Here is a 13,687-nt window from a genome sequence, read left to right as displayed (position 1 = left end):
AAGTTAAAATCTCCCATTATCACAACATTTTCATATCTAGATGCCTTATGAATTTGATCCCATAACAGCTTACTGCCCTCCCTATCAAGGTTTGGGGGCCTATAAATCACACCCAAAATTAATTTGTCACGTCCCTCGAGAAACTGTAACCAAACAGATTCTGTGTTCGATGTTTCTAATCTTATATCATGTCTAAGACAACAATTTAAATTTTCTCTGACATACATCGCCACACCACCACCCTTCCTGTTGACCCTATCAGTGTGGAATAATTTATAACCCTGTATGTTGCATTCAGAAGGCATTTCTCTATCTTTCAGGTTGAACCAGGTCTCTGTTATACCAGTAATATCTACATTACCTATACTTGCAAGTAATCTTAGCTCATCTTTCTTATTTCTTAGACTCCTTCTATTTGTATAGTAAACCTTAAGGGAGCTAGTCACTCGTTGCCCTCTACTATCTCTGTTTGTTGATCAATTGATTTGCCATTACTAGTTGCAGACATCAATGCAGACCCAAGTGTTGCAGACATAAACATAAAAACAGGTTAGAGACTTACCTTCTGTTGTGTTTGGACGTTCTGTGACATCTTGTAGAGTTGTTGCAGTTGTTGCTGACTTTGCTGAATCTCATAGGTAAGGTTGACCTGAGGTTGCATAGTGCGGGGTGTCTGTGGGGTCATGCCAGGGGCAGCACTCATCGGACTCGCCGTTATGCCAGAACCCATGACAGCTTGAGTCTGCATCCTGGGTCCCATCTGCCCGCCAGTGCTGCCCCTCTGACTGGGTGGCACGGCAGGTGTTTGCCCAGGTGCCCCCGTCGGTCTGGGACCCAGGGCACGGGTGGGTATCTGCCCTCCAGGACCAATAGGCATCTGTTTGCCAGGTCCTGGGGGACCAGTTGGTCTGGAAGTTATCTGGCCAGGTCCTGGGGTACCAGATGGTCTGGAAGCTATCTGGCCAGGTGTTCGTGGTGTCAACTGTCCAGTCTGTTGCATTTGACCAGGGATGTGAGACATTTGGCCAGACCCACCATGTGGCAGCTGGACAGAGCCAACATGCGACATATGGACCGGTCCACTGTGAGGCATTTGGCTGGGAACACCAGACTGCATCTGAGTCGGACCACTCTGTTGCATCTGTGCAGAACCAGCTGAATGCATTTGAGTGGGACAACTCTGTTGCATTTGAGGACCAGCCGAATGTATCTGAGTGGGACCCCCAGACTGCATCTGAGTAGGACCACTCTGCTGCATTTGAACAGGACCAGTCAAATGCATTTGGTTTGGACCACTCTGCTGCATCTGAGTGGGACCAGCAGTATGCATCTGAGTGGGACTAGCAGTATGCATCTGAGTGGGACTAGCAGTATGCATCTGAGTGGGACCAGCAGTATGCATCTGAGTGGGACCAGCAGTATGCATCTGAGTGGGACCAGCAGTATGCACCTGAGTGGGACCACTCTGCTGCATCTGAGCAGGACCAGATGTACGCATCTGAGTGGGGCCGCCAGACTGCATCTGCGTGGGACCGCCAGGCTGCATCTGAGTGGAACCGCCAGGCTGCATCTGAGTGGGGCCACCAGGCTGCATCTGAGTAGGGCCGCCAGGCTGCATCTGAGTGGGACCACCAGGCTGCATCTGAGTGGGACCGCCAGGCTGCATCTGAGTGGGACCGCCAGGCTGCATCTGAGTGGGAATGCCAGGCTGCATCTGAGTGGGACCACCAGGCTGCATCTGAGTGGGACCACCAGGCTGCATCTGAGTGGGACCACCAGGCTGCATCTGAGTGGGACCACCAGGCTGCATCTGAGTGGGACCGCCATGCTGCATCTGAGTGGGACCACCAGGCTGCATCTGAATGGGACTGCCTGAATGCATCTGAATGGAACCAGTCTGCTGCATCTGAGTGGGACCACCTGAATGCATCTGAGTGCTGCTCCCAGAATGCATCTGAACAGTAACGCCAGACTGAATCTGAGTGGGGGCACCCATTTGCATGCGACTGGCCCCACTCGACTGCATCTGAGGGGGGCCGCCCATCTGTATCTGAGTGGGCCCGCCCAGCTGCAGTTGAGTGGGACTTGCCGTATGCATGGGCGTGGGCACGGTGCCCTGCTGCAAGTGGGTAGGACTGGCCGTATGCATCTGGGTAGGACTACCGGACACAACTTGCCCAGGACCCAATGCTCCTGGACCGGACGACACTTGGACCGACACACTCTGAGTCAGCTGGCCAGATCCATGTACCATCTGTCCCTGTGCCACCTGTCCCTGAGGGGTGTAGGTGCCTGATCCTACCATCCTATACCCTGGCTGCCCCATGCCCTGCTGGAGGTATGGACCACGAGGTCCATGTGGACCAGAGTACCTCATCAACACCTGGGTGCCACGAGGCGTCATCCCCCCCACCGGCCCATTTACACTAGATACACTGTTTGGCGTCCTCGTGGAGATGCCATTGCTCGTCACTGTGTTTGGCATCATGGTATTCTGAGACACGGCACTTGTTGGCACACTTCCCGGGGCACTGGAAGTTGTAGGCACATTGGTGGGCGCCGACGGCTGTTTATGTGCTACCAAAATTGTCTGCATGGGCCCATTTGCCGTGGAGGTGGTCACTGTGGTGGAAGAGGCAGAGGATGCCTGCACCTGAACACACTCACTCACTGACTCACTGCCGCCACTCATTGACGCCACACTATTCACTACATCACCTTGAGTCGCCGTCAGTCCTCCGTTACTTTGGGACACACACACACTTGTACTAGGCATTACACTACCTTCACTAACATTACAAATACTGTCGGGCAACACACACTCTTGTCCATGCGACGACACTGGTGACACTTGTTGATTTATGCCATGAGATGGTCTTTGTCCTGTCAAATTGCCTTGCATATAGCTGCCTGGTTGCCCGTAGCTTTGTTGAGTGATGGGTCGCGCCTGCGACCACTGCTGTGGAGATATTGGAGGGCGGGCAACACCCAGGCCAGGAGACATGGGAGGCCGTACAGAGCAGGCACCCAGGCCAGGAGACATGGGAGGTCTGATAGTGCCAGGACCAAGTCCTGGAGACATGGGGGGTCTGGTAGACCCTGGTCCTAGACCTGGACTCATTGGAGTGCCCATTGACGGTCTGCTTCCCATGCCCGGAGACATGGGAGCTCTGCTTGCCATTGGACTGGGCACACCGGTGGAGCTGGCGTAGTGCCCTGGTGAGTGCATGGGCTGGGTAGGTGTGGTACACCGCTGGTTGGTGGGTGTGTTTCGACCGGCAACCACCGAAGGCTTTACCATGTTCTCCAACTGCTGCAAGCTTGACCCCGGCCCACCGCTGCCTAGGGTAGGGACTGGTGATACACTCGAGGTCGGGGGCATCGAGGCGGGCGACGACACGGGAGTAGTCATGCCCAAGTTGGAGTTTGGACGAGGATGCGGAGACATGCTACGGGGCATGGGAGACATCTGAGGCCGTGGAGACTGTTGTGGATGCGGAGACATTTGTGGAGAAGCCTGAGAAAACGGCGTTCTGTAAGCCGGTGTGCCATTGGGTACCTGAGAGCCAGGGTATTGGTTCATGTCAGTCTGAGGTCGCGGAGTAGACACCATGGGCTGGCCAGGGTGCGGCGGCGGTGGCTGCTGCCCCGCAATAGGAACTTGACCCTGAGTGTACGGCCCAGTCTGATAAGACTGTCTCATGGCATACTGCTGAGACTGGCCAGAGGCTGGGGCAGCAGGATAGGGGTTCATGTTGGGAGAGTTGGAAGCCATGGGTCTCTGGGCATCATACCCAGGGTACGAGGGTCGTGGCGCGTTGGGGAAAGCTATGCCCTGAGAAACGGCAGGATACCCCTGCCCCATACTCTGGGGTGCCATGCCTTGGTAATTCTGTGGAATGTTTTGTTGCATAGACCCACCAATACTGTTGTTGTTCATACCCTGAGTCTGGTACCCAGGCATGCCTGCTTGTGAGTAGTTAGTGTGTTGCTGATAGTGCTGGTTGTAAGGGTCAGGTTGATTGTTCCAGCTGGGCACGCCCTGGTTGGGTTGTACGGTCCTCTGGGTAGCAAACATGTCCTGGCCAGGGGAAGGGTATGCCGAGGAGTATTGGTTGCCCTGGTAGGGGCCCATTGGGGCCTGCTGGCTCGTACCTCCCGAGTACTGGTACCCTGCAGTGGGCCCGGGGCCCGGGTACATGGTCTGCGTGGAGGGCGACGGTGCTCCACCCATGCTTATCTTTGGTGTGGACCCCTGTGTTGGCGGCCCCCCAGCCCCGCCGCCGATGCTTGTATACGACGGTTGAGAGAAGGTGTTGAGGTCAATCTCCGAGACGGAGACTGGTGCGGGGCCTGAGGGGCCGCCAAAGGGTTCTCCGCTGAGGTCTAGGTCACTCAGATCTCCATCAACAAACAGACCAGACAGGTTATCCATAATTATTAAAAGTAATCAATAAATATTATCAAAGATGCATCGTGTGGTTCATGGTGCGCTACGCACGGCAGCGGCAGCGGCGGCGGCGGCACCCGTCACCCTGCAACAACAACAATAATAAAGTTAGTCACTAAACTAAAAAGATCAATCTACATTGTTGCAAGATTAAAAATGTTATGATGAACTTAAGCTAAGCCTAGTTCTAACACTGACTATATGTCTACTAGTCACCACTAGGCCTAGTTCTAGCACTGACCATAGGTCTACTAGGCACCACTAGGCCTAGTTCTAGCACTGACCATAGGTCTACTAGGTACAAGTATTATAATAAAGGTTTGAATTATCGTTGTTTAAATGCTTGAAGACGACCTTAATATCTGTGAAGGGCTCTTGATCCAAGGAACTGAAGCTACCCTCTCCTTCCTTGAATCAAGCCAATTCCCCAGGTGCTGTTTTACCCCTATGCTTGAACACTTCCCCTGGCTTATAACATTAATAATATGGAGTGTAAAACAACTACAGTGGACCCACGGTTCACGATATTAATCCGTTCCTGAGAGCTCATCGTAAACCAAAATTATCGGAAAGCGAATCAATTTTCCCCATAAGAAATAATGGAAATCAAATTAATCCATGCAAGACACCCAAAAGTATGAAAAAAAACTTACCACATGATATATTAAGTTTAATGCAATATGATAATTACAATAACAATAATAACACTAGAATAATCACAATAGAATAATTGACACTTAACCTTTAATGAAGATCTGGTGATGATTGATGGGATGGGAGGAGGGGAGAGTGTCGAAGATTTTAATGTTTAGAAGGGGAATCCCCCTCCATTAGGACTCGAGGTAGCAAGTCCTGTTCCGGGGTTACTTCCCTTCTTTTAATGCCACTAGGACCAGCTTGAGAGTCACTGGACTTGTGTCACACAACATATCTGTCCATAGAGGCCTGTACCTCTCGTTCCTTTATGACTTTCCTAAAGTGGTTCACAAGATTGTCAGTGTACAGGTTGCCAAAACGGCTTTCAGTAGCTGTGTCAGGGTGATTTTCATCAAAAAAGGTTTGCACTTCAAGCCACTTTGCACACATTTTCTTAATTTCAATAGTCATTAGCACCCTTGGTTTCGATGGGTTGGCACTAGAAGCTTTCTTGGGGCCCATGGTGACTTATTTTGCAGAAAAAAGCACCAAAAACAGTGATAATATGGATAATATAGAATGTACCGAATGTATCCTAAGATGCGCGCACACTGGCTGGCTTGTAAACACTGGACACATCTCGTATGAATCGTATCGCATACCGGGTTTTGTAACAGGAACCGAGGCAAATTTTTTGCGATATAATGCTTCGGATACCGTATTTATTGGATATCGATGTCTTCACGAACCGGGGGTCCACTGTACAATGTTTCACGCAATCCACTCACTGCCCTTGGGAAGACTTCTTGTATTGGCTAGAAGCAATGATTAAACTTTCACTTAGACTGTCTTCTACATGTAGGCTGTCTTCTACATGTACACTGACTGTCTTCTATAACCTTCTACATTTGAGCCCCAAACAAGACCCTCTAATTCTGAAGGTTTAACCTAATTTTTTATCTACACGCACTCTCCTTAACACATACACACACTCCCTTATGCATACACGCACGCATGCATGCATGCACACACGCACGCGCACACGCACACACACGCGAGCGCACACACACACACACGCGGGGTTCCACAGTGGTCAGTCCTAGGACCAGTGCTGTTTCCAGTATACGTGAACGACGTGCCGAAGGGTACAGACTCAGACGTGTCCTTGTTTGCAGACTATGTGAAGTTAATGAGGAGAATTAAATCGGATGAGAATCAGGCAAGACTACTAAGGGATCTGGACAGGCTGCAAGCCTGGTCCAGCAACTGACTCCTGGAGTTCAATCTCATCAAATGCAAAGTCGTAAAGATTGGGGAAGGTCAAAGAAGACCGCAAACAAAGTACAGTCTAGGGGCCAAAGGCTGCAAACCTCGCTCAAGGAAAAGGATCCTGGGGCGAGTATAATACCGAGTACATCAACCAAACGACTGCTGCAGCATATGGGCGCCTGGCAAACATAAGAATAGCATTCCAACACCCCAGTAAAGAATCGTTCAAGACTCTCTACACCATGTACATTAGGCCCAGATGGGAGTGTGCAGCACCAGTCTGGAGCCCACACCTGGTCAAGCACATCATGAAATTAGAGAAAGTGCAGAGGCTTGCAACAACACTAGTTTCAGAGCTAAGGGGCATGTCCTATGAGGAGAGGTCAAGGGAAATTGACCTGATGACACTGGAGGACTGGCGGGACAGGGGGCACATGATAATGATATATAAAATTCTGAGAGGAATTGACAAGGTGGACGGAGACAGGATGTTCCAAAGATGGGACACAGTAACAAGGGGTCACAATTGGAAGTTGAAGACTCAGATGAGTTACAGGGATATTAGGAAGTATTTCTTCCGTCAAAGAGTTGTCAGGAAGTGGAACAGTTTGGAAAGTGATGTAGTGGAGGCAGGAGCCATATACAGTGGACCCCCACATAACGATCAGCTCCCAACTCGACCAATTATGTAAGTGTATTTTTGTAGGTGCATTTTTGGGGGTCTGAAACTGACTAATCTAATTCACAATATCTCTTATGGGAACAAATTCAGTCTATAACGGCACCCAAACAGACTTCTGGATTGAAATAATATTGTTATCCGGGGGTCCACTGTATAGCTCTAAGAAGAGGTATGATACGGCTCATGGAGCAGGGAGAGTGGAACTAGTAGCAACCAGTGAAGAGGCAGGGCCAGGAGCTATGAATCAACCCTTGCAGCCATAATTAGGCGAGCAAAATTAGGAAAGTGTACACACACAAACAACTTCGGCAGAGTTTGAAAAAAATTATTTGTTGAAGAATTATAGTATTACGACATTTTAAGAGAACCTTGGTAAGTTACTGATGTTCATCATACAGAGAGACCTCTCATAGTGCACCCCTATGCAACATACTTTTAACTCTTTGACTGTTTCGGTCGTATATATACGTCTTACGCGCCACTGTTTCTGACGGATTTATACGCGTAAATTCTAGCAGCTTCAAATCAAGCGGGAGAAAGCTGGTAGGCCCACATGTGAGAGAATGGGTCTGTGTGGTCAGTGTGCACCAAATAAAAAAATCCTGCAGCACACAGTGCGTAATGAGAAAAAAAACTAGGACCGTTTTTTTTTTGGATTAAAACGCCGACTTTGAGGTGTATTTTCGTATAGTATTTATGGTTGTATTGTTTTCTTGGTCTCATTTGATAGAATGGAAAAAGATATTATAGAAATAGAATTGATTTTGATTGGTTTTACTATGAAAAGAACCTTGAAATGGAGCTCAAAGAAGGGGAAATGTTCGATGTTTACCAGTGTTCAGGAGTAAGCAAATCACACCACATGTCCAATACACTTCAACTGGGGAGTCTAATATTCTTTCACTAGTGCACTATTATTATTTATACCATTTTTACAATAATGCTGTAGTCTGCATAACAGTAAATTTTGTATTTTTTTGTATGAATAAAAAATCAAAATAGAAAGCAATAGTAATATATGAGGAGCCTAGAGACATGACTAATGAACAGAGGATTTGTTATTTTAGTGCCAAGAATGCCTACATTGTTTATTCTAGACCCTATTTTGAAATTGGCACCTTTTTTATTTTGCACGAAATTGGCCAAATTGCCAATTTCTGACCATTTTATTGGGTAGTTCAAATCGGTAAATTGGCAGTTTCTTGTACTCAACTGATAGAAAAAATGGAACTCTAAAGAAATAGCTATGAGTTTGGTCAACTGGAACAACGGAACTGGCCAAAAACAGGGCTCAAAGTCAGCAAAATCGCCAATGTGTATATGTTGCTGAGACCGCTAACTTCGCAGGAGCATAATTCTGCGAATTTTTGACCAAATTTCGTACTTTTGGTGTCATTACCATCGGGAAAATATTCTCTATCATTTCATAAGAATTTTTTTTTATTTTCCAAAAAATTTATCGACATAGAATGATGGTTTCAGAAAGGGGCCTGCGACAGTCAAAGGGTTAATACAATGGCATTCACGTTTATACAAAAATAGCATACTAGAATGTGGTTTTTGCCTAGGTTTAAGCAGTGTAAAAGTTGCATAAAGAGTGGCTAAGGTATGGCAAACCTTGCTGCTATCAAATAATTATAGTCTAGGGAAAGCCAGAGCAATGAACAAGGCATTTAACCCTTTGAGGGGGTCCATCCTGCAGTTCTACACCATGAGCTCAGCTCACTCAGATAAGCTGTGAGCAGTAAATCTGAGCCTACATATGAGAGAATGCATTTATGTGGTAAGTGTGCACCATATGAAACAAATCCTCGACAACCTGGACAAGTATCTTCACCAGGTGCCAGATCAACCAGGCTGTGATGGATATGTGGGGCAGCGAGCCTCCAGCAGTAACAGCCTAGTTGACAAGGCAAGCACCAGACGAGCCTGGCCCATGGCTGGGGTTCAATAGTGAAATTCTTGAAACTCTTCAAAGGTATATTAAAGGTATAAAGGTACACAGTGCATAATAAGAAAAAAATGGACAAGGTTTCTGGATTAAAACAAGAGACTTTGTGGTGTATTTTTGTACATTTTTTACAGTTGTATTTGCGGTTTCTTCATAATAGAATGGAAGATATATTACAAAAATATAGATGATTTTGATTGGTTTTAGTGATGAAATAGCTTGAAACTGACCTCAGATTAGCAGAAATGTTCGATTTTTGCCAATGTTCAAGAGTAAACAAATCACATCACGCATCCAATAAACATCAGCTAGTGGGTCTAATGTGCATTCACAAATGCGCTGATATTATTTATACAATTACATATTACAATACAGTGGAACCCCGGTTTTCAAACTTAATCCGTTAATGAAGGTCATTCTAAAACCGAAACATGCGAAAACTGAATCAAAATTTCCCATAAGAAATAATGTAAATACAATTAATCCATTCCAAACACACAAAAATATCAACAGAACATAAATTTTTTAAAGATTAACTATAGTGCTGCAGCTCTTCAGTGTTTAGCTCTTCCCTGTGGTCATCCACCAACTCTTCACATTAATTACTTACCTTAAAATTTTTGTAGTCTTAATGTAGGGCGAGAGGCAAGTAGTACTTTTTTGTAGGAAGTCACTGTGTCTGACTTTTTTTGGGGTATCCCAGTTTCTCTACACATATGCTGCTATGTAAGATAATCTATGTAACTGTATTTGTGTATACCTGGATAAACTTGCCTACTAAGTAGCCGGTAGAGGTAGGTAGCCGGTAGCCTCGGCTACATACAGACACCTACCTACATAGCTACACGATATTCAACCCTTTCAGGGTTGGTGCCGTACTAGTATGGTTTGCACGCCAGGGTTGGTGCCATACTAGTACGCATAAATTCTAGTACCTTCAAATCTAGGCCTACATATGAAATGGGTCTATGTGGTCAGTGTGCACAATATAAAAAAAATCCTGCAGCACACAGTGCATAATGAGAACAAAAATTCTGACCGTGTTTTTGCTTTAAAACAGCGACTTTGCAGTGCATTTTTTATGGTATTTATGGTTGTATTCTAGTTTTCCTGGTTTCATTGTATAGAATGAACGCCACATTACAGAAATTGAGATGATTTTGACTGGTTTCACAATGAAAAGTACCTTGAAATTGAACTCAAAGTAGCAGAAATGTTCGAATTTTTGCCAAAGTTCAAAGGTAAACAAATCATGCCAAGCGTCCAATACATGTCAACTGGTGAATCTAATATTCTTTCACAAGTGCGCTGATATTATTTATACCATTTCTACACTAATGCAGTAGTCTGGATAACAGTAAATCTTCTAATTTTTTTTTTTTTTTTTGAAAATAAAAATTCAAAGTGGAGAGCAAAAGAAATGTAAGAGGGGCCTGCGGATGTGATTAATGAACAGAAAAAAAATGTTATTTTAGTGCCAGGAATGTCTGTCTTGTTTATTCTGGACCCTATTTGGAAATTGGCAGCTTTTGAAATCTGTGTGAAATTGGCAAAATTGCCAATTTCTGACCACTTTATTGGATAGTTGAAATCGGTAAATGGATGGTTTCTTGTACTCATTCGATAGAAAAAAATGGAGTTCTAGCAAAATAGTTATGATTTATGTTGACTGGTACATTGGAATTGGCTGAAAATAGGGCTCAAAGTGGGCGAAATCGCCGATGCGTAAACATCGTCGAGACCGCTAACTTTGCCAGAGCATAATTCCGTAAGTTTTCAATCAAATTTCATAATTTTGGTGTCATTATGAGCGGGAAAAGATTCTCTATCATTTCATAAGAAAAATAATAATTTTTTTTTTTCGAAAATTTCCTACCCTGAGAACAAGTTTAGGAGAGGGCCTGCCAACCCTGAAAGGGTTAATGCTGCCCAGAGGCATATTATTACCATCAACATACACTGTTCACTGAGTTTAATCGTTTCTAACAACTACCTCTAGATGCCATCATAAGTAGTAATGAATAATTTATGCCTAGAATTGTAAACAAAAGCCAGATGCAGATTCATACAGTTTTCTCTAATGCTCGACCAGAGAGAGAGAAAACAATGTTTCCTCCACTGACTACCACCTCTCCATGGCATATAAACAATGTTTCCTCCACTGACTACCACCTCTCCATGGCATATAAACAATGTTTCCTCCACTGACTACCACCTCTCCATGGCATATAAACAATGCATGTTTATAACATGCCATGTAACGTGCTTCTTATATAATTTTGAGGAAAATATCACAGATGGATTAATGAAAATGTCTATATTAACCCCTTCAGGGTCCAAGGCCCAAATCTGAAGTGGTGCCCCAGTGTCCAAGAATTTAAAACAAAAAAATTGTTATTTGTTCTTATGAAATGGTAGAGAATCTTTTTGTGAAGGTAATAAAACAAAAAGTACGAAATTTGATGGAAAATTGACGAAATTATGCTCTCGCGAATTTTGACGTGTCAGTGATATTTACGAATTGGCGATTTTGCCGACTTTGACTCCCATTTTAGGCCAATTACATTATTCCAGTCAACCAAATTCTTAGCTATTTCACTAGTATTACTTCTATTCTATCGATTGAGCACAAGAAATCGCCAAGTCAACTGTTTCAACTACAAATTAAAGTGATCGGAAATTGTTAATTTGGCCAATTTAACACAAAGTTCAAAATATTCTAATTTCAAAATAGGGTCCAGAATGAACAATGTAGGCATTCCTGGAACTAAACTAACATTTCCTCTGTTCATTAGTTATGTTTTGAGGCTTTACAAATAAATTCCATTTTGATTTTTTATTCACATAATGAATTTTTATTCACACCAAAAAATAGAAGATTTACTGTTATGCAATACTGTAATAATTGTATAAATATCATCACTATATTTGTGAATGCATATTAGACCCACCAGCTGGCGTGTATTAGACATGTGAGGTCGTTTGTTTACTCTTGAATATCGGCAAAAATTTAACATTTCTGCTACTTTGAGCTCAGTTTCAAGCCATTTCCAGTGCTAAAACCAATCAAAATCATCTCTATTTCTGTAATATGTCTTCCATTCTATCAAATGAGACCAAGAAATCGCAAATAGAACTATAAAAAACATACGAAAAAACACTGCAAAGTCGCTGTTTTAATAAAAAAATCATGATTTCAGTTTTTTTTCTCTCATTATACACAGTGTGCTGCAGGATCTGTTTTATGTGGTGCACACATACCACATAGATGTATTCTCTCATATCTAGGCCCAAATGTACCACTCACAGTTTATCAGAGTGAGCTGAGCTCATGACGTAGATCTACGGTTTGGACCCTGAACGTAAAGCCGTAGATCTACGGGACGGACCCTGAAAGGGTTAATGTAAAACAAGACATTTTATGTGCCGAAGAGCGAGTCACGAACGTATGAGCGGCCCAGGTGGACGCGTCTGTTACATATGATTTCCAGATCAAGGTCCGATATCCAGAGAAAAATTTCACACAAAAAACGATTCTAAAACCAAATCGTCCAGTAACTGGGGCGTGCGAAAACTAGGGTTTGACAGTATTGCAAACAGTAAATCGTCTATTTTTTGGTGTGAATAAAAAATCAAAATGAAATTCATGAGTAAAGCCTGAAAAAGTAACTAATAAACAGAGGAAATGTTATTTTAGTGCCAGGAATGTCTGCATTGTTTATTCTGGACCCTGGAGATAAATGGTATAAAATACTGACACAATGGAAATATAAACACATAAGCAGTATAATGTGACTTGATAAAGCCCACTGTGTGGGTGAAATGTTGCTAATAAAGGATCACATTACACTGTGTGTTTATATTTCCATTCTGGACCCTATTTTGAAATTGGAATATTTTGAAATTTGTTTGAAATTGGCCAAATTACTAATTTCTGATCACTTTATTGGGTAGTTGAATTAGTTGATTGGGCAATTTCGTGTGCTCAATCGATAAAATAGAAGTAATACTAATGAAATATCTAAGAATTTGGTTGACTGGAATAATGTAATTGGCCTAAAAAGAGTCAAAATGGACAAAAAGTCACCAATGCATGAATGTCGCTGACGCAGCAAAATTCGCAAGACCGTAATTTTGTCAGTTTTCCATCAAATTTCGTGCTTTTTTGCTTTATTACCTTCAGAAAAAGATTCTCTACCATTTCACAAGAAATTTTTTTTTTTAAATTCTTGGACCCTGAAGACCCTGAAGACAAGTTTCAGACTGGGGGTCTTGACCCTGAAGAGTTAAGGTGTGAAAAAATACTTCATCTCTCATATGATAAAATTGTAGTAAAATATACTTTGGTTCAATTATTGAAGTATACTTGTGGTGTGACCTGATAAACCACTGGTTATTGAAGTATACTTGTGGTGTGACCTGATAAACCACTGGTTATTGAAGTATACTTGTGGTGTGACCTGATAAACCACTGGTTATTTACATTTGTCTAACCATCTAATTCTTTGTTACCAACATGCACGACAAAAAGGCTAAAACTCTTCTTTTTAAACATATTTATTGCTGATAACACTGCATATTGATACACAATACACACACACACACACACACAAATCCTCTTTCACAAACCTGCTGGAGTTTTATGATAAGGGAACTGAAGTAAGACATGAGAGGGAGGGATGGGTTGATTGTATTTTCT

General features: G+C 43.7%; 1 protein-coding gene across 2 annotated transcripts in view; it reads right to left on the bottom strand.

The window, feature by feature from the left end:
- Nucleotides 1-13,687, bottom strand: part of LOC128694100 (chromodomain-helicase-DNA-binding protein 7-like) — a 328,549-nt gene that overhangs the window by 195,758 nt on the left and 119,104 nt on the right. For both annotated transcript variants that reach the window (XM_070093744.1, XM_070093743.1), the window contains exon 2: nt 563-4,535. In XM_070093744.1, coding sequence (XP_069949845.1) covers nt 563-4,435 — 3,873 coding nt within the window. In that variant the 5' untranslated portion in view covers nt 4,436-4,535. The remainder of the gene's footprint in view (nt 1-562; nt 4,536-13,687) is intronic.

The sequence above is a fragment of the Cherax quadricarinatus genome, chromosome 43 (genome assembly GCF_038502225.1).
Source record: "Cherax quadricarinatus isolate ZL_2023a chromosome 43, ASM3850222v1, whole genome shotgun sequence".
NCBI classification, from domain to species: Eukaryota; Metazoa; Arthropoda; class Malacostraca; order Decapoda; family Parastacidae; genus Cherax; species Cherax quadricarinatus.
This window is presented reverse-complemented; position numbering and strand designations above follow the sequence as displayed.